General features: G+C 38.2%; 1 protein-coding gene across 1 annotated transcript; it reads left to right on the top strand.

The window, feature by feature from the left end:
• The first annotated feature begins 1,802 nt into the window (after positions 1-1,802).
• Positions 1,803-2,504, top strand: LOC100728123 (melanoma-associated antigen B3-like). The gene has a single exon (XM_003466436.2). The coding sequence runs from the start codon at positions 1,803-1,805 to the stop codon at positions 2,502-2,504; it is 702 nt and encodes a 233-aa protein (XP_003466484.2).
• Positions 2,505-21,641: the final 19,137 nt, after the last annotated feature.

Here is a 21,641-nt window from a genome sequence, read left to right as displayed (position 1 = left end):
TTGTAGGTAAAGGGATGAAGCAGAGACCATACTCATAAGAGAAATAAATTAGACCTAATGTAGTGTCTCTAATGTGAGAAGCTGAATGAGAAAATAGGAAGTAATATATCAATACATATAATTAGTTGAGAAGAGAGAACTTAAGGCAACACAATGTATTCCTACTCCAACTTGACAAATATAGGAAGGAAATGTGGCTGTCATATGGTCTCAGAGGGTCTCACTGAAAACAGCAGCACCACAGAGGTCCCAGGTAAAGGAAGGTTTCAGAGGTCAAATGAGTGGTTGAAAGGACCTCCCTTGACTGAGTGGGCATCACAGAACCACACCCTGATCCATACATTCAGCGTCCCAAGCCCAAGAAACACGTGCCAGGCTATTTCTTTTAGTCACTGCAGCATAGGAAATGTTGCAAAAAGCGTGTTTGGTGAGAAGATTCAAATACTATGCAGCAGTAACAGGCAGTTCCTAGACATGAGGAGATTTCTTTGAATGAGAAGTACGTACATTTTCAGCCCATGAGAGAGAGGGATGGCTACCCATAAATCTCAGTGGGCAGAGTGCATCACATGGTGATTGCCTTAGAATATTTTCCACTCTTTCCCTATGGATGTGGGATACAGAATATTACTTTGCTGAGATTGTGTCAGGCTCTGAAAATCAGAAGTGAGAAATAAAGGACCTCTGGGTAGTTAGTTATACCTGTGCTAGTGATCAAACAGGACCCAACACAATAAACACAGGACACCAATATGCAATCCTTTTAGCACTCCTAAACGCCAGTGAAAGGACACACTTGAAAAAAACAGCTTCACTGTTGGTTCCTAGAGCACCACTCTCACAGACACCTGCATGAGCAGCATCGGTTAACTCCAGAGAGATCTCTCTGCCAAAGCTGATAACACGATCTCATTTTCCCTCCTCCAGGTGCTTGCAGCACAAGCTTTCCTCCTCACGTTCCTCCCTGTTGGGCCTAAGCAGATTCATCATGCCTTATGGTCACAAGAGCAAACGTCATCCTTGTCAGAAACGCCCACAGGCCAAAGACATGCAGGGTGTTGAGGTGGCACAGGAAGCAAGAACACCCAGAGCAGTAGCATAGCAGCAGACGTAGCAGCCTCAGCTACAGCAGCAGCGAAAGCAGCAGTACGCATTGCATCCACAGCAGCATCACAGAAAGCAGCAGCACAAACGCAGCACAAGCAGCAGCCGGGAATGCAGCAGCACAAGCTGCAGCCTCAGCAAGACAACAAAACAGCAGCACAGTTGCAGTGAAATCAGCAGCAGCAAAAGCAGCAGCACCAGCTGCAGTGAAAACAGCAGCAAAAGCTGCAACCGCAGCAGCAGCAGTTAAAACAGTAGCATCAGCTGCAGTCACCTCCAGAGCAGTCAAAGTAGCAGCAGCTGCTGCAGGGAAAAGGGCAGGGAAATTGGCAATACCAGCAGTAGCGAAAGCAGCATCAGCAAAAGCAGCAGCACTAGCTTCAGGGAAAGCAGCAGCGAAAGCAGCGGCACTAGCTGTAGAGAAAGCGGCAATGAAAGAAGCAACAGCAGTTGCAGCTGCAGGAAGAAAAGAACCAGAGGAGGAAAAGGAGTCTTCTTTTACTGAGGGCCCAAGTGGTGCTGCTTCCTGCAGGCCTCCCCTGACACCTCCGAGGAGACCACCATCTCCTGGTGGTCTCTCTTCTGGTCGTTCTGTCAGTGCTGACAAAGTTTCCAGTTGTGACTATGAGGAGGGCCTTTCTCTGGGCAGTCTCTCCATTGAGTGTTTCTCAGAAGGTCCTGATTGACCAATTGAGGCGATGGAGTGGTGCATACTCAAAAAATTTGACTTGAGGCAGCCTTTTACCAGGCAAGATTTGGTGCAGTCCATTAGTCTACCATACAGATATCAATTTCCTGATATCTTCAAGAAGGTCTGTGACCACCTGGAGGTGGTCTTTGCAGTGGAAGTGAGAGAAGTTGAGTCCACTCTTCACTCCTACAACTTTTTCAGCATGCTGAGCCTCGCCAACAATGGGAGGATTCGCCCTAGCAGGGGCTGTCACAAGACTGGATTTCTGGTAAAAATCCTCTCTGTGCTCATCATAAAGGACTACTGTGTTGCTGGAGAAGAGATCTGGAAATTCCTGAAAAGGATGCAAGTGTATCCCGGCAAGAAGCACGACATTTTTGGAGGGTCCAAGAGGCTCCTCACACAAGATTTTGTGAGACTAAAATACCTGGAGTATACGCAGGTGCCTGGCAGTGTTCCTCCATGCTATGAGTTCCTGTGTGGTCCTGAAGCCAGTGCAGAGACCACCAAGGAGAAAATCATGAAATTTTTGACCAGGATGAATAAGAATTGCCCTAGCTACTTCTCACGTTTTTATGAAGACTTTGGAAGAGAGGTGGTTGTAAAACTCCAAATGGTGCTTTCAGCCAAACCAATCCCTGTTATCAAAACTCGGCCAATTGCCTCAGCTACTTATTATGCTACCGGTTTCCAGCCCTTTGATATCTGAAGCTTCAGCACATCCAGGTTAAGAAAGTAGGCTTTACTATAGGAAATTTTCCTGCAAAAGTTAAAGAACCCCACAGTAATGTGTGATGCCACATAGAAATCATTTTTGACATGTTCATTTTTTTTCTCATTCACTTATGGAATTCAGTGTTTTAAAGTGTTTCTTTGTGCTTAAATCTTTATTAGGTTGCCCTTATACCTCTTGAGTGCAACTTAGCACATATTAGTTGTATTCCCTAAGGCAATCTTTCTGTTAGTCCACTTGTACTCACATGATGGAGACCCAGTCTCCTCCACTAGAAATTCTGAGCCTAGATTTGGTAGCCTTCTAGTAAATTTGTTGAACTTCTTGTTGTCTCTTTTGTACCATCAAAGGTGTCATTGAGCACAATGACATGAAATTTCCTAAAGAATCAATGTGGGACTTTGGAAAATCCATGTTTTTGTGGGGATATAATTTTCGTTTAATAATGAGATGGGCTAAAGTTAGAGGTGCTGATTTAATGCTACTACATCCTTTTGGAGTCAAGATTGTGGTACCCATTCCTCTAAATCGAATGTTTCAAGTAGGACAAAACACTTCATAGTGGAAAAATTAAAAATCAGATTTTTAACACTTCCTGTTTAGAAATAGAATATTACTATAGAGAGTTTTTCATGAAAATGTTAATTAACCCTACTGTATGCAGAATAATATGGTGTAGGAAACATTTCAAACATGATAAGTTCTTGAATTCTCTAAGTAGTTTGTGTTTTTAAAGGAACTGAATTTTTATATGAGGTTTCAGCTTGTTTTAGAAAGTCAAAATAAAATTTTTGTGAATTATTTTTATGATTCATTACTATTTTCTACACACATTAGTCATGCCTTTGATTTTTTGCATGATGTTTAATAGTGCATTGTGAAGAAAAGGAGTTTTAGCTTCTCTGTTAAGATTTTTTGAGAGAAGAGCTGTAATGAAGACTAGCAATTTCTTATACTGCACTTTTGGAATCTTAAAGTTCTATAAATCACAGCATGCACTCCCACCCATTCCCAAAGTTTCATCAAACTCTAATTGTGTGTCCAAAGCCTCACCATGAATTACTGTCAAGTTAGATAGTAATGCTTCCAATAATGTTGTCACAGAGAAGCATATCTATTCAAGGGATTGTGGAAAACCAGTGGATCACTTATCTCCTTTTTGTTTCCTCACATCAATATGGAGCATTTTGAGAGGGAGGGACAGAGCAGGACAGAAATGGGGAAGGGCAAACAGGAGGACATTGGGAGGAAAAAGATGAGGGAGAAGGGAAGTGAGAGTGAGAGAGTGGGAAAAACGAGAGAAGCTTGTAGGCAACGTCAAGAAGTATTAGGAGTAGGGACCAGCACTGACAAAATTGGAGAGAGCAGAAAGAGAGGGAGGAGGGAGACAGAGGGAGAAAGAGGGAGATTGCCTCACCTCTCAAAGGGATAAAAATCAGAATATGGAACACATTCTCATAACCCAACATTCTCTTCCTAAAGGACCAACCTTCAGTTACCATAAGGTGAGAAAGAATGAAGTCATTTTTTGTTAAAGAAAAAAATCAAGACAGGAAAATGGTAGAAATAGTACAGAATTTCAAAAGCATCAATGCTAAGAAAACATTAGTTGATAAGTTACCTATTGTCATTTTAGAAATAGTTGTTCAAGTCACAGAACTGAAGCATAAAAAGTGGAGAGTAAAACAATGACAGTTCAAACTATTCTGTTCAATGATCCAACAAAAACTTAGTAGTATAGTTACCTACCTTACACACTTAAACATACATGCAGGTATAGAAGATGAAGTCTTTAGCATATGGATTTCAACAGATGTGATAAAATGACAAGATCACTGAAGACAATATAGAAAACTGCTGGGAGTAAGCGTAGCATAGTGGGTAAGAAGAGACAAATCTGTACCTGAGCAGGAAAACAAGGTATCTTGGCCTCTGTTTTCAGTGATGCTGAATACATTGGGTTCACCAGATGTTGAACATTTTTTCCAAGGTGTTACAGGAAATGAAGGAAGCAATGCCTTCAGGTGAGCTTTACAGAAGCCACTACTCAGGCACATTTCATCACCCAGAACTGGGGAGTGTAACCCAGATCCTTGCATATCTTGTGTATTGCCACATTTTACTTGAAGAGGGAGAACTACATGCCACCCCAATAAAAGGGCCTTTTCATTAGGGTGCATTCAATTCTCCAGACTTTAAGTGAGTGATAGATTTTGTCGAGATTATACAGAAGAAATATAGAATAGATGGTGGTTGTAAGGTCAGCAGGGAGGGTTTGAAGAATTTGTGTCTTGACAATGATTCTTGGAGCTTGAGTTGCAACCAGATTGAGAGAACAATTATGCACTGAAAGATGTGTGGTTTTATTCAGCAGGTGTGAATGCTTTACACTTCTATTTTTTTTTCTTTATGAGATAATAAGGCTTCTGTACTAGAAATACAAGAATTTGCAAATTTATAGATCCAGATGCTGGATAATTTTATCTGGGATCAAGTAGTAATAACTTCTATCAGTATCTACATATCAGGAATTATTTCCACTCTTCTTGCCGTATAGTGTACATGTAACTCATGTCTCATTATGGCTTACGGCTCCTTAAATTCAAAGGGCAAAAGATTGATTTAAAATTATTGTAAGTTACCACAACTGGTAGGAGGCAGAAGTGGAGCCCAATCTCTAATTTTCTCCAACTTGCATTGTTGAACTAATGCCACCTGATGCAGACCTCTCCTTTAATTCATTGTCTTCTCAGTGTTATGAATTGGATCTCAGTAGGTATAAAAGCATGTGAAGGTGAAGGAATAGAAATGGATGAATTAAGAGTGGGTAAAGAAAAAAGTACTAATTTTTCTTGACTTTCATTTTATTCAGCCTGTTACTTCAAGCCATTTTCCCTTAAATCTAACATTGCTCCTGTGCTGAAGTTTTATGCTAACAGAGTCCTTTCCAGAACTGGAGCCCTTTTCACCTGAGCATTTTCTCCTGTAAGCTTCTACTCTGGAACTTGATCTGGTGCCCAGCTATTCTCTGCATCTGGCACAGTAGGCTACGTTCTGCTCTCAGTACAACAGCTTTCTGTGGCCTCTCTCTGAATAGAGCTTTCCAAATCCCTGATGGCCATGTCCTCCAGCCTTGATGCAAGGTGTCTTTATATTCTTCTTCATGAGACAGAGTGAAGTTGCCTGTTGTCTGTCTGTCCATTCTTCACTCCTCAGTTTTTCTCTCCCTTTCTTCTAATAATATGAATATTAGTTTTCCTAGATAGTTTAAACATATTCTCAACATGAGTGCATCTGTCATTTTGTGAAAATTTCAGAGCTTATATACTTGTATTACAGTCAAAGTGGCATCATTGAGTTTTAGACCTAATGTTCTTGTGTGCAGAACTCACATTTTTTTACATCATGGCTCAAGTAACTTAAGATAGAACCCAGAAGAAAAGATAGGAAATCTTTCTGATTTCTGTATCTATGTCTACATATGGAGATATGAATATTTCTGTCACCCTTCTCACTTAACAAGATATTTTTAGGATTTCATCTTTGAGTTATATAACTTCCATTATGATGGTAAGGTTTAGAAAACAATCCAATGCAAAATACATTTCATAAAAAGTACATTGTTTTGTGATCCCCTAAATGTCTGTAAAACTGTGTGGAATAAAATAATTAAGAATCTCAAAATTTTAAATGAAAACAGCATAATTATTTTCATGTCGCATGAAACCTAAGTTGTTCAACAAGTAGCCCGTCTAGTTAATGTGAAACACCACTGCACTAAGTGTTAGGTAGCTCCTGAATGAAACTTTTGGTGGGCATAGGGGAGCTGCCAAATTTATTGGTTTCTAGGCTTCCCTGCGCAGAACCTTTTAATTTCCATGGCACAGACAAGGGTTTTTCAACCGCGCCGCATCAATTCAGGCAAAAGAGAGAGTAGTACAGTTAAAGTGACTGCAAAGGCAGGCAGAGTATGACTTAGACTCCGCACACTCATGCTCACCTACTTTCTGTGTGGCACTGAGCTCCAGTGATCTGGCCTGCCTGGAGGTACAGGGGCTTTCTTCAGCATGCTCTTTAAACACTGCATGGATTCTGTGCTTCAAAAGGAGATCGTCATTCATCTGCATCCTTTCTAGAAATGGCGAGTTAGTAGTCAGGTTTCATTCTTTTGCGCAACACCATCCCTCTTACACTCTGACATTATGGTTTTCAATTCTTAAAACTCACTCTATTGGTAATACATTCTGAAGCCATTGCATGTTTTTCTGTCACTTGGATGACTTGATTTAAATTGCGTGGAGGGGGCAGAATTTTGTGTTGGACAAAGCCTTTCTGCTTCCTCTCAAACTCTCATCAAAATTCATTCTGAATTGTTAATTTATAAAAGGCAAAGTGGATCATATCTATTCTATGGGGGGGGGGACAGGTCAACAAGGGTTGGAGTGTGGGGAATGAGGGACCATGACACACCAGGAGGGAAGAACTGGTTTAAATGCCATCTTCCTGAGGGCCATGCTATCTCCCAAGAAGGCCCGTGTCACCAGTAAGTAGTACTTAGATTTCGGTGTGGTTCTACTGCCCATATATGCATTTAGAGTTTAGTAATGAGGTTAATGTAGCAGATCAACCTGGTAGAATTATGATTAATTATTTGAAGCACAATTCCACAAATCCCCAAAAGCGCCAACTAGGAAAAGCTGAAGAAGTCTCCTTTACACAAATAACACTGGGGATTTATTTATTTACTTACTCTTTTTCTTGCTTGCTTAATTGCTTTAATGATTTAGGTCTAGATGTCCCTACAAAGCCTCTTGTGAAAATAGGTGATGCATTTTTTGGGGTGGCAAAACTTAGAAGGCTTTGGAACAGAAGTGCTGTTGGGAGATGAGGCCTGATTGGAAGTGACAGGATTCTGGAAGATTCTTCTGGAAATATTTAGTGTCTCCTGGCCTCCGCCCTGCCCTCTCTCTGCTACTGTCCTATATGTTGTGAGCAGCTCTCTTCACCATGACTTTTCCATGGCTGGCTTTTCTTGGGATCCAGAGACTACAGAGTGAAACTTGAGCCAAAGAAACCTTTTTTGCATTAAATTACAGCCATGTGACATTGTGTCTCCTCAACCAGAAGAGTCATTTCTAAAGTTTAGGCCCTCTAGCTTGGAAATATTTCTATTGTCACTGCTGAGCAATAACCTATAGGCTGCTATATTTTTCTGAGACCTACCAAGGAACACTTCCTTGTCGGAAATCATAGTGTTTGGTTTACTTCTCAGAAAAACATCCCCATCTGGTTGGTCCCTATATCTGAAGCAACCTGAAGTGCTCAGGTCAACTTCCTTCGGATTTCTCTATGTTCTAACACCAAGAAGTTTCTCTACTAACAGAATGTCTTCAGTGACACTGAGTTATTCTTAACACCACTGATTTACAAAGCTTTATCATTGAATTTAATAAACAAATTAGCTGGCTTTTGTGAAGTAAGGAAAGAGATGCAGCTACTGTAATGATAGTGACAGAAACTCAGCAAATGACCAGCTGTCAAAACGTTGACATGAAAATTCATAGAGAGCTATTGTACATACAAAGGAATTTGAATTTTTTGTTTGAATTTCACTCAAATATATTCTCTAGGTTAGTGAAAGAAGAATATTTGGGGAACAGATGACAGGCAAGCTCACAATGGATCAAATGGAGCTTCAGGTAAACACAAGCAAGGAATATACAGTCATTGTCATAGCCTTGAAATGTATACATATTCCTGACACAGAATGAGAATTTTTTAAAGTTCTCAAGCATGAATCATTTCTATCTTATGTCTTCTGATTATAAGGACATTTTTGGATGCCAGGAATCCTCCATAATGAACCTTATTTCTCACTGTTATAGTTTCATTCTTTCCTTACCAAATACATAAATTGTAATCCTAATCTTAGATGGAACAATCTTGGGCATAAAGACAAATATTAGAGGTGATTGGATTATGAAGGATGTTCTCATGTGTGAATTAGTGTCAACATAAACAGCAGATTCTAAAGCTACTGTAATTGTGGGAGTAGCTGTCTCATAAAAGGTTGAGTTTAGGATTTGCTTCTGTTTCTTTCCTCCTTCCCTCCTTCTACTCTCTTTGAGCCTTCTGCCATGATATGCTCTAAGGTGAACACAATCAGTAAAGGCCAATCCCTAAATAATGGACTGCTTATATGCAGATCTTTGAGAAATGAAATGCTGTTCTTTATAACGCACTCTCTTTATATTTCTGATAGAAATCTAGCAATGACTAGTACACTGCCACACTATAATACTGTGTTCTGTGTTGCTGAAGAAGAAGAGACTACTAGAAATTACATGAGTGAAGAGCATCTTTAGTTCTGACGCGAGAAGTTTTCCCCATTCAGCATAGATTTTCCAGGTACCAATGGCCAACATAGGAAGTGGATTTTTTTCCAATTATATACAAGAAATTAGACAACAAATCATCAGGTCCATCTCAAGTATTTTTCTTTTCACTTGGCTACACTTGGTTTAAAGTGTGAGATTCGCATGGTGAGTACCATTATAATCACTCAAAAGGACAAGCTATTTTTGGTCCTTTTAGGGGCATCAAGAGACTCATGCCACCTGAAAGACTGAAAGAGAACAGCCACAGAAAGTCACCACGGACAGAATATTAAGAGTGGCTCTTTAAAGGCATCTCTTATTGATCAGAAAGCCACTAAATCAAAATTCATGTAAACCATGAGGTAGATTTAAAAAAAATTAATGAAATTGTTCATATTGGAAAGAAAGCCTCACACAATGCATGGGAACCGGTTCAGAACTAAATAATGAAGAAAATCCAAGTCATTATCAATGAAGACGCAGCTCCAAACAGATGTGTGATGCTTCCAAGTGTAAAACATTAGGTAGCTGTCAAGGTCCATCAAGCGTGCAACACTAATCAAAGCTCAACACACACAGCTCAGGACGAGAGGACCCTGCAGTTGTGTTTTGTACATACAAAGATCTTTGACTTTTCCCTTCACTTCAGAATTAACTGTATAATTCATATGCTTCACACATTTATTGCTAATTATTACTTTTCTATGTTAAATTTTTGATACTTTTGAAGTGAATTTAGAAAACTTCAATTGATTTAATGATTCATGTGACCAAAACGTGGCAATAGAACAACTATTTTCATATATATGTAAGGAAATACCACAGTAAATAATCATGAACAAGCGAGAGATAAATGAAACATAAGTGATAGCACACAGCTTGATTGTTTTCATATTATAGCATAATTTTTAAATTAAGAGACATATATCTCCAGTTCCTTAACTAATTCAAGATAGTGGGAGAGATTGTATCACAATAAATTTAAGATCATCCTTGACCTCTCACCTCTCAGTCTTTAATTTACTATTGCTTCTTTGGCCTTTTCCGTGCTAGTTCAGCAGAGGAAAGAAAAATTTGATCAAATTCCTACCCATAGATTTCTATATTCCAGAGAAGCTCTCATGTAAAGAAGATGTTGAAATTCAAATGTCTAAACATAAGACTAAATGTATAAAAGCACACATTCCTTAAGAGAACAGTCAAATGTAAGTAGTTTCAAGTCAAATATTTTCAAAGTTTGTTGCAGAGCACTGAATTGAGAGAAGGTGACATAAAAAAAAAGTGAACAAGGAAGGTTACCTTCAGGTCATGAGGATGGTGGTCTAAATAAGGCAGTGTACAGAAAAGTAGCAGTTGCTGCGTGTCCCAATTGAGGAATTAGAAGCTGTGTAGGAAAATTATCCTGAATATTTACTTTGCACTTAGGGATTAACTAGAGAGGGTCATACACAGTAAAGTAATGAGAGTGTCCTATGCTCTTGTACCAGCTTAAGAGAACACATAAGGTGATGTATACTGTTGCACATCACTTTCAGGTTCTTTAAAGGGTGAAGTTTCCTTGAGATTTAAAATACATTCTATCCGTTACATTACACTGAGCATAAGTTTTTGAATTTTTTGAAAAACATGCCTTTTATTTGTCATGTAATAAATGAAAATGAGGATGATTTGTATGGAGAAACACTTTGTAGAGAGTTTTCTGGTCCTTCATAAAAATTCTAGTATCTCTGAGTTATATGCAATGGGCTGAAATTCCTCAATGTAAATTAAATAATATAGGTCTATGGGAAGAAAATTAGTTTCATTTGATGGGTAAACATTATTTTCTTTTTATCGAAAGCAATACGTACATTGAGATATATCATGAATGTAAAGTATGTCACAAATTCTGGTACTATTGTCGGGACACAATAAATAATAAATGTCATTTAAAAGACACTTTTTAAATTTCATTAAACATTTCATAAACTGTATTAGAACAGTTTTATGACATAGGAGTTATTACATTCACTTTGAAGTTGAAACACTTGTAATATTCTCAAATTCACAGTGGTGCTAAGTTCCAGGTTAGGATGAAATCTCTAACCTAAATTCATTTCTTCTCCTCCCAGCCTGAGAGATTGAATCTTGCTTTTATCACTCTTCAACTTACTACTGAAAAATGTATTTGAGGTCATGAACCCATGGCTGTCTTTTTTTCCCTGGTACCAGTGATCAAACTTATATCCTTCTGCTTTCCTGTCAAGGGCTGATTCTTTAGTCTCTTTTGCTGCTAAAACAAAATATCTGAGGTTGGGTGAGTTATATAGCAGGGATTTGATTTGCATAAAATTTTGGTGCCTATAGAATACAAATATTGTATTACCAGAAACATAGGGCATTCTAGCTTTGTGCCACCATGCAGGGAAACAGGAATTTAAATGGTCACATGCAGAAGGCCCCAAAGTGTGAAGCAACACTCATTCTCATAAGAAGTAATCCAGTCAGAATTGAGGCTATCACACCCTGACTTACAAATGTCCTACTAAGCTCCAATTTATAAATGTGCCACCCCTCAGTGTTGCTGCACTTTTTAGCAAGGGACCAGCACAAAAACCTTCAGGGACAAACCAAATCACAAACTCTATAGCCATAATAATATGAACATTCCTAATAAATGGAAGATAACATGAGACGAAGCCACGATGTGGGGACATACTGCAGACTTCATTTTCCTAAAAAGCTGCTGTCTCTATGGCAAGTGTTTTTTGAGACTTGACTCTGCTCAGGAGCTGCATTTTGTTAAGACCCAGCCTTCTCTGCAGTAATGAGCTCTTCCCTGGGTCTTCTCCATTTGTTGCCTCTTGCTAAACCCCACAACTCAGACCTCCTGGCCAGATCTTCTCTTCTTCCTCTACAAAGGATATCTACAGCTGCCAATGGAAAAATGGCTCAACATAACTTTCCCTTCTCCTTAAAAATAATTTCAATGCTCTCTGGTTATTATTTCTGTGAACGTTGAAATCCTATGACAGCAACAGGCACTTCTTTATAAAATCTGACTTGAACCATAAAGTTTGGACCATGTGGATGTCTGCACCATAGTCTCAAGATGGAATCAGAATGTGTGGTGGAATAGTCTGATTGGCAGAGAATATACTTGTGGTATACATTCCTGTTGGTCACAAGGAATTTGTAAACCATAAGATATTTCCAGTTTTCTCATGACAGTGTCATTTGAGGCTTGCCATTGAACAGATACATCAATGTGTAAGTTCATCTCAGAGTTAGGCATTCAGTGCCATCATCATGTTTTGAGATGAGACAATATTCATCTAATCACTGTATGGAAGCTAAGTTTCTTAATATTTGCTCAATGTCCTCCTAAGGAAATAAAGTCATTTTTTGCAGATGTCAGGTTTGAATGTCTTGTGTCCCTTAGAGGTCAATGAGTTGAAAGCTTCATTTCCTTTCTGGCAAAATTAATGCATGGATCTATGGGATGCCACTGGGGACACCATTCTTGGAGCTGATACATTTCAATTGGGACTCTGCTTAGCTCTCTTGAGAGGGTTGTTATAACATATAGGGCCTGGCTCCTCCCCAGTTTCTGGCTTCCTATTTTATGATATTATCTGTTACCCCTCTCAAGTGCTCTCACCATGGTCTCATCTGCTCAGTTGTCATGTAGCCAGTTCGGCCCTCACTAAGGTCAAGATGATGGTGACACCATGTCCTTGATGTTCCAAAGTTGTGTCTAAATGCAGCTCTGATATTTTGCTAGAGTAACAGAAAATGGATTAAAGGAGAAGCTGTGCTACTTTCAATAAGGATAAAAGCAATTTACTGCGTTCTGCTGCTTACCTCAGTAACTGCCCCTGAATAAAGCTGTGGCTTTCTATTGTGCTGAATTGCACCAGTAAATGTATCCTGCACTTTTCATAGCATTTTGCTGGATTCTCAACTTATGATTTTCATCTTGCAAAAAGAGATAGGAGAACATGCTCCCCCCATCCTATATTTTATTACAAATGCCAATGTAAGATACCCCACTGGTAAAGATCTTTCCCTGTTGAATCTTTACAGATTTCTTTTGAAGCCTTAAAATAAGGTATTACAAGGCATTCATCACATAGTATATTCTCAAAATCTCTGGAGAATTTCAAGCAAAAGATCTTCTTAATATCTCTACCAGGAGGCCATTGTGGTACATGCCTGTAGTTCCAGTATTCTAGAGGTTGAGCCAAGAGAATCACTGTGCATTTGAGGCTGAGCTAAAATAAACTACATAGTGAGGCCTGTCTCAAAACAAAACAAACAAACAAAAAAGAACAAGGACAACAAAAAATCTCTATTATGTGTGGACAGTATTATTTTTGTGACAAAGTCTAATAGTGGCTCTCTAATTGGGCACCTACTTTGTGAATATTTAAGAGAGGCATTCCAAGTGTTCTTTGACATTATGCCTTGTTTTCTTTTATAGCTTGGCAATTTTGGTAGACTATGTTGCCTAGTTCTGTAAAACTGAGGAAAAATCCTGTGATTATCTTAGCTACTGAAATATGGGTTAAGCAGTATTTGTCTTTTCCATGCATAAGCATTTCAGACCTAGTCTGCAGCTTTATGCCCTTTCCCCACTCTGCATAAGCACAGAAAGCCCATGTGCAAATAAAGAAACCACAGAATGAAAGCATCCTGATCCCTGGGTTCACCTCTCTTCATAGAATCCCTACTAACTTCCTTGGAAGAGAAACTTTTATCACGTTAAGCTATTCATATTTCAAATTTTGTGTATTCTATTGCCTGGCAGCGTCTTTATCACATAGCTACCATTTCTGCTGTGGACACACTAAAATATTTTCATTAAAAAGACAATAGTGAATATATTATTATTATTATTATTATTACTAGCTTTTTGAGACAGAATCTCACTATGCAGTTCAGGCTGACCATGAGCTCACTTTGTAACTCAGGCTGGTCTTGAACTCACAAGTACTGACCTGCCTCCTGAGTGCTGGGATTATATCTGTGTGCCACAATGCCCAGCTTAGTGCATAGGATAGTGTAGCAAAATACTTCTATCCATACAGTGAAATAACAAGTGTTCCCTTTTAGGCAATTTCCAGTCAATGTAGCACCCTCTTCAATAATGGATAAAATCAGCATATGATGAGTTCTAATTGAAAGCCTATTCTAGGACGCAGAAATCTTGAATAGCACAACAGTAAACTACACAGGATACACTATAGAATATGTTGTGATGTTTTGACATGCATGGTTTCAGCAATCTTTACTTCTGCCAGATTAGACCTTTAGTCTAAAGCAGTGTATTTTTATCAAGTTGAGGTTCACTTTTCTTTCTCTGTTGTGCATGTCTGTATTGAACATGTACTGTCCTATTTGTTTTTTAACCATATGTACAAGTATAACAACTTTTTATGCAACTTCTTGTTTTGTCTTCTATAATATTAATTTGATCCATTGATTTAAAAATGCCATTTAATTTGGAAATAATCATTATGTATATTTGTGTAGTATCACATGACACTTTCATTGATATATGATTTTAATCCTCCTGTAGGACAAATTTCCCTACTTCTAAGAATTCCTGTAATTTTAATGTTAAATGTTCTCATTTGACTATATTTTTATTTGTGTAGCACAAGTATAATGAATATTTTTGGAATACATACATATATATATATATATATATATATATATATATTCTTGAATTTATGTTGTGACCTAGATAATTTTCCTAGAAAGGTTATGATCCTTAAAATTCTTTTTAAGATCTCTTAGTTGTGACCACAGCATCATGAATGTAAGAGCAATCGCACATTAATATAGAGTAAACCCCTTTGAATACCTAAGCTTTTTTTCGGACTGTGGATCAAAGACATACCATAATTTTATACTTTCACTACTAGGAACAAGAAGGAACTTATTTTTTAAACTTTATTTTAAAGACAATAAAACAAAACAGCATGAAACAGAATAAAGCCAATTAAAAGAAAGCACTGTGAGTGATACAGAACTTCAGGCTCTGGAATTCTCTTACTGTATAGATTTCTCCTTTCCAGTATTTATTCCTGTGAGCTTAGACAACAAGGTCTCCTTTGATGCTTAGGTTCATATACTCAGTGACAGAAGTGGGCTCAGTTTCACCTGACCTGCCTGTCCCTAACTTTGGGCTCAAAGAAAGAAGGTTGGGCAAGTTACTGTCAATTTAAGGAATTTTCAGTCTCATTAATCAGTATGTTTCTTGATTTGTAGACAATATATTGAAATTATCTATGGATTATATGATTTTTCCCCACTTTATTTGTCGTACCAAGGGGGTTAAAGTAATACTTGGACCAGAGAAAAAGATGGCAGATAGATAACAGCAGCTATAGAGGCTCTCTGAGTTAGTCAACTTAGATTTCAAAAACAATACAGCGTGGGGAGCCTCAAATAGAGGGAGATACACCATGCTGACCCAGGAACAAACTAAGCTAAGAGAAACCAATTAAAAATACAGTCCCAGTGCTACAGTCTTGGTGCTGCTGCTTGAACTCTCGGCATGAATACCCTGTCACTTCCATGCCTGAATTGGCACAGCCGGGATAGCCTGCAAGTTTCAACTCACTGGAGATGCAAATGCACTGAGATTGGGAACTGGCAAATCGAATTGAGAGCAGAGCTGGCAGGGAACCCTGCATCGATCTGCAGTGAGTGAGAGGAATAAAAACCCTTCCATAGAGAAGGGGGAGCTCCAACAGACGATATTCTGGGACCAAGCAGACTGCCCAGAACAAGGTGCTGCACTGACTTCAGTCAGCTATTCCCTTCTCAAGGAGGATTGGTGGGGAACACTTGACTTGGGTGACACTGCAGACTGAGACCCAGTAGGCTAGACCAATCCAAGTCCCCATGCCTGACCCTGCACCCTACGGCAGTGAAGCCTTCAGCAGGTTGACTGACCTGGAGGGGCGGGCCCAACATAGGCTGCCCAGATCTATACTTCCTAGTACACTGCAGTGGGCAGGCCACATAGTCCACGTGCTTCAGACAAACTGACACCAACAAAGAAAGAAACTGGGCCTCCTATATAAACCTGTATGGAAGGAACAAAATATATGGGAAAAGGAGGCAACAAGAAAGGATCCTTAGACCCCAATCCTGAGAACACTGATCCAGGAAACGTAAATGCAAAGGAGAATGTGGACTGCAAACATGCAATATCAAGCACAGCACCAACAGACATAAATCAGTATCTTCGGGACCTCATAGACGAGTTCAGAAGTGAAGTATTTAACCAAGTAAAGCAAGATATAAATAGAATAATTAAAGAAATTCTAAGCACCTCCCAAGGGGAAAAAAAAAAAAAACAGATGGAAGAATGGAACAACAACAACAACAACAACAACAACAACAACAAAGGAGAGTTGTTGGATGGAGAAAATAGAGAAAACATAGAATACACAAAGCAGGTTCAAAGAGATTACCAGGCTATTAAAACTCCATTGAAAGCTGGAAAAACAGCTTGAAAGAAACTAAGGATAGATTGTCTGAACTGGAAGACAGATTTGCAATGTGGGAACAGGAAAGGAAAAATTTCTTAAAAATAATAAGTAAAGAAACAGTAACAATACGAAGGCTAGAAGATGACAAGAGGATCTATAACTTAAGAATAAAGAATGTGAATGAAAAAGCAGGGGTACAAACAAAGGAACTGCAAAGGCTATTCACAGAAATAATTAAGGAAAACTTCCCAAATATAAGAAAAGGAAAAGATACTCAGATGTATGAGGCACACAGAGCTCCAGGTACCCACAACTAAAACAGAATTACACCCAGGCATATAATAATCAAGATTCCAGAAATCTAATACAGGAACAAAATATTAAAAGCTGTCAGAGACAAGAAACAGATTACTTACAAGGGAAAACCCATCAGAATTACGGCAGACTTCTCGGCACACACCATCAAATTGAAAAGAGTGTGGAGCAAAATAATCCATCAAATTGAAAAGAGTGTGGAGCAAAATAACCAAGGAAATAACCACCAGCTCAGATTGATGTATCCTGCACAACTGTCCCTATAAATTAATGGAGAAGCAAGATGCTCCCAAGATAAAGAGGAACTGGGGGAATTCATAACCACCAATCCAGTTCTACAGAGAATACTACAGGACACTCTGAAGAGAGAGAAAAGCACCAGGATTTCAGGAACAGTATCAGAGAGGCCCCAATGAGTGGAACAAAAAACAAAATGAAGAAGATAAACAGACAACCAATGCCAGAAAAAGAGCACAACAGAAATGAGGCAGAGAAGGTTGGATATAATTTCTAATATAGATGGCCTAGGTACACTAACTTAAGGGGAAAAAGAGAGAATCACAGGCAGAGTGGATCAAGAGGTAGGGTCCGCTAAGATGCCCTTTATAGGAAATATAATTAACCTGAAGAAGGGTATATGGACCAAAATCAAAAATGAAAATTGGGACTTGATGCGATAGGGAACCAGAGAGTAATAGGAGTAACTGGACCAGTATTTATGGACAGGTTGAAAAGACAGGCTTTAATAAGTGAAGAAATATAACTAGAAATCAATTCCAGGAGTGAGAAAGTTTGGAAACACTTAGGTAAATAGCAAGCCCCGCCCCCCAATATAAAACTGAGAGTGTTGGGGAGACCAAAAAAATGCACAGTACATCCTGGGGGAGTGAAAGGGGAGGAATACTCTTAAAAATACAGCAGAAATTATTGCTAATAGTGTACCAGGAATTAAAATCCTTTTTACTCGCACCACTGTGCTTGGACAGAACTTGTTCTATTCCAGTTTGTATACAAGCACTGGATCTGAGGGCACAGACAGATGTCTTGAAGATATCAGGATATAGCTCAGTGGTCATCTTTAATTTCCTATTAACTCAATCCAGACCCTGTATGACTTATACTAGTGTATCATAACTGATCTTAGTTAAACCTGACTTGTTTGATTGCTGCTTATTATTGACAGATTTTATTCAAAACTGTTATGTTCAGGTATCAAGTTGAGTAATATAGACAACTATACTGAAAATGACAGTGATTCACTACAATATCCATTCTGATTTGATTACTACCTATTTTTATAGCATTATACTATATACAAAGTTGAATTTCTAAAAATTCTGTTATGTGCTGATATATTCAATTATACTTTATCTGGTAATATAGCCAATTCTGTTGATGATAACAAGAGACAGCACAGTGACCATGGTAGAACTCCTTATGCCGCAGTTTTATGTCTTTTTACTTTTATGTGTCTATAGGAATGTTTTGTTCTGTCCTGCTTTGTACTGTTTCTCTCTCTAAAACTGAAAGGATAGAAATTCATGTTAAGATTCATGCTTGCTTAAAAGGTATAAACAGTTTATGAGCACTGATATTATTATACATGATGAAATGAATACATACTTTGAAGGAAAAAGAGGGGCAATACCCAGTGCTGATTTTGTAGTATCGTGATGTGAAATCCAGAAATATTATTAATCTTTGTTCAGAATGATTTTAATCTACTAAGTTTTGTTAGGTCTCAACATAAAGGAAGATATGAATAAATGCATACATGTCTCAGTGTATAAAATTGATAGCCATTTTACTTAGTTTTTGTTGAAAAGTTGAACAGAACTGTTTGTAATCTCCCTGGTTGAATTCCCATTTATATGTTTCACTTTTGTACTTTGAACAACTATTTGTGGGTGGACAGTATATATACATTAAATAGTGATTTATTACTGTTTATTTCTTTTCTTTGAAAGTATGTACTATTTCTGCCCATTTTCTGGTTTTTTTTGTCTTTCTTTAAATAAAATAAAAATAAATAAATAATTGCACTTTAAATCCTAAATTGTCATGAAATTCCAATGTCTCCAAATTGTACCCCAGTCAACATTCAAAGCAAATTAGAATAAAAACCTGTATGGAAGCACTATGACCTCAAATACTTATGTTTATGGCTGTGTAATATGAACATGTGATTGAGGAAGTAAAAACCAACATAATTTGCATTGCTTGTTTTGTGGAAATATTTGTGGAAATACGTGTGATTAATTTTACTATTTAATTTTTTATACATTTGGAAAGTGATAATGCATGTGGGTTTATAAACAATATGATAATAAAGACATAGTTGTCAAAGTATAACCAAACTGTACCTCATATTTGAAGCCAGGCCCTATGGAATGTGGTTAAGACTTGAGTGTAGTACACTAAAAATGGAAAACACCTTTCTACAGTGGCCCTATTGCTCCACCTGGGAATACAGATTAAAAAAAGGCCACTTATACGGCTGGAAAGAGAGTCTTGCTGAACACTGAATCTGCCTGCATCTCAGTTTTGCTTTTCCTAGGCAACTGATCTGTGAACAGTAAATTTTAATTGTTTAGAAGCCACCTGATATGTGATACCAGCTTATAGAAACCTGAATGGACAAAGTGGGATGTATCTGTATCAATTTCTACAGCAAAGTGTGTGCTGGTACATATGTAGGTAGATAGATGAATAGATAGATAGATAGTAGATAGATGACAGATAATAGGTACAGAAGCAGAAAGGCAATAGGAAACTGGCTCATTTGATATAAAGAGTTGCTGGCCCAAAAAGTGTATCAGGAAACCAGGAGCACCAGTGGTGCATTTACAGGGCAAACCTGGCAGCTCAAGAACCAGGATCAGCTCATGTTCTGGTTCCAGTTCTAAGGCAGGAAAAGAATTGGTGACCTAGCTTGAAGGTAGTCATGAAAGAGAAATTGTCTATCACCCAGAGAAGCGCTATTATTTGTTTGATAGCATTCATGCTTTCAACTGATGGGGTCGGGCCCACTCACATAAAGGAAGGAAACATGGTTTATTCAACCATAGGATTCAAGTATTATTTCTCATCAAAAAATGCTGTCACGGAAACAAACAAAATAATTGTCTAAATATTTGCACCATCCTTGGAGTAATACAGCTGACACGCAAGATTACCACATAAGATGAGCCATAAAAATACAGAATGTACACGCTTATTGCTTTCATTGTTTTGTCATATTGGCCATCCACGTGCCTGATGGTAGTTAATCTCTGGTTTTAAGGAAGCACAAAATCTTCTTATATAAACAAGGGGAAAATTAAAATGTAATTATTCACAAAACTTTGATTGATATATATTTGCATTACAGAAAGTTTCATTGCATCATAGGGAATAGGTTTATGCACTGATTCTATCTTAATTGATATTCTTCCTTTCTTGCTCTTTTCCCTCTGCCTTCCCTACATTCATAGATTACCTTCCCATTTGCCAGTAATCTATCTCCCTGTTTTCTACCATCTATCTTTTGCTTTCCAAGTTAAATTAATTATTTGTGTTCATTTTCAGGTAAAATAAGTTCCATTTTACTTCAGTTTGTGTGTCTGATATATTTCATTCAATATTATGGTCCCAAGGTGCATCCATTTTTAAAGTGAATGCACAATACACTGGATGGAAAAATATTCTGATACTTACTCCTGTGACAAGGAACTTCTATCTAGAATTTAAGAACTAAGTATTTAGCTATGTGTATCCATCCAACGTGAAAGACTTCTCCCAGGAAAGCTTTAAGTTTTATTTTAAAAGCAGAAGTTGAATTTATATCTCTCATGGACTTACCCCAGATGGACCTCAGAGTCTCACACAATCCAAGGTGGACTTTGTAGAAGGTGATAGGATTGCAGGGACACTTCACAGCTGGTTTGTTGTTAGGTGAGGGTGTGGGCAGGAGAGGGAAGCCATCGAAAACTGGCTTGGAAAGGTTTATCTCCCTCTCTGGTTTGCCATTTCATTCCCTGATTCCTGGCTACCATGAAGTGAACAGCTTTCCTCTAACATGCCCCTCTATCACATCTTCTTCGTTAGAGCCTAGTGACATTGGACTGAAATGTGAGCACAACTAAACCTCTCCTTTAAGTTGCAGGTGTTTGGCACTGTGTCCCAGCGATAAGAAAGTGATGAAGGCCGATTTTGCTCCCTGGTATGTGGCTGGGGCTATTACACTACCTGACCATGGGGTTAAGAAACTTTTGTAACTGGTTTGTAGAAGGAGTTTGCAAAGTCTCAGAAAATACCTGCTAGAAAAGTCCTAGAATACCGTAAATTGAGGTGAATGTGAGATTGTGGTCAGGGATTAAAGACCCAAATGCCGATAGAAATGCAGCGAATAAAGACTGGACTCAGAAGGTTTCAGTTAAGAACAGGGATCCAATTAGAAGTAGATCTCCATGCAATGTATGTTATGATCTGGCAGAAAAGTGGTGTACATTTTGTTTACATCCTAAGACTTAGTAGGAAAGTGAGGTTAAATTCACTTGACTGCTAAATCTCATGGAGAAAATTTCAAGATTGCCCAACATTCAGCCTGAAGTATGGTTACTTCATTCTGCTTTTAGTGAAATCTAGTATAACAAAGAGGACAAAAACATTCATTTAAAGTATTTAGTTTTACCAGACATGATGACACATGCTTGTAATCCCAGCACTCAGGAGGCAGAAGCAAAAGATCACTTTCATTTTGAGGCCAACCTGGGCTACATAGTGAGATCCAGTCCTGTCTGGATTTCATAGTCAGAACTAGTTTCAAAAATCCTAAATAAAAAGAAAAGAAAAGAAAGAAAGAAAGAGTGAGTTTAGTTTTTAGTTTTGTCAGAAGAAAAACACCTGCAAAGATGGAGCAGAGAAAAACCTGGTTGCTGAAAAGAATAACATGT

The sequence above is a fragment of the Cavia porcellus genome, unplaced genomic scaffold (assembly GCF_034190915.1).
Source record: "Cavia porcellus strain 051 isolate PalLab524CR breed Dunkin Hartley unplaced genomic scaffold, mCavPor4.1 scaffold_33, whole genome shotgun sequence".
Taxonomy (NCBI): domain Eukaryota; kingdom Metazoa; phylum Chordata; class Mammalia; order Rodentia; family Caviidae; genus Cavia; species Cavia porcellus.
This window is presented reverse-complemented; position numbering and strand designations above follow the sequence as displayed.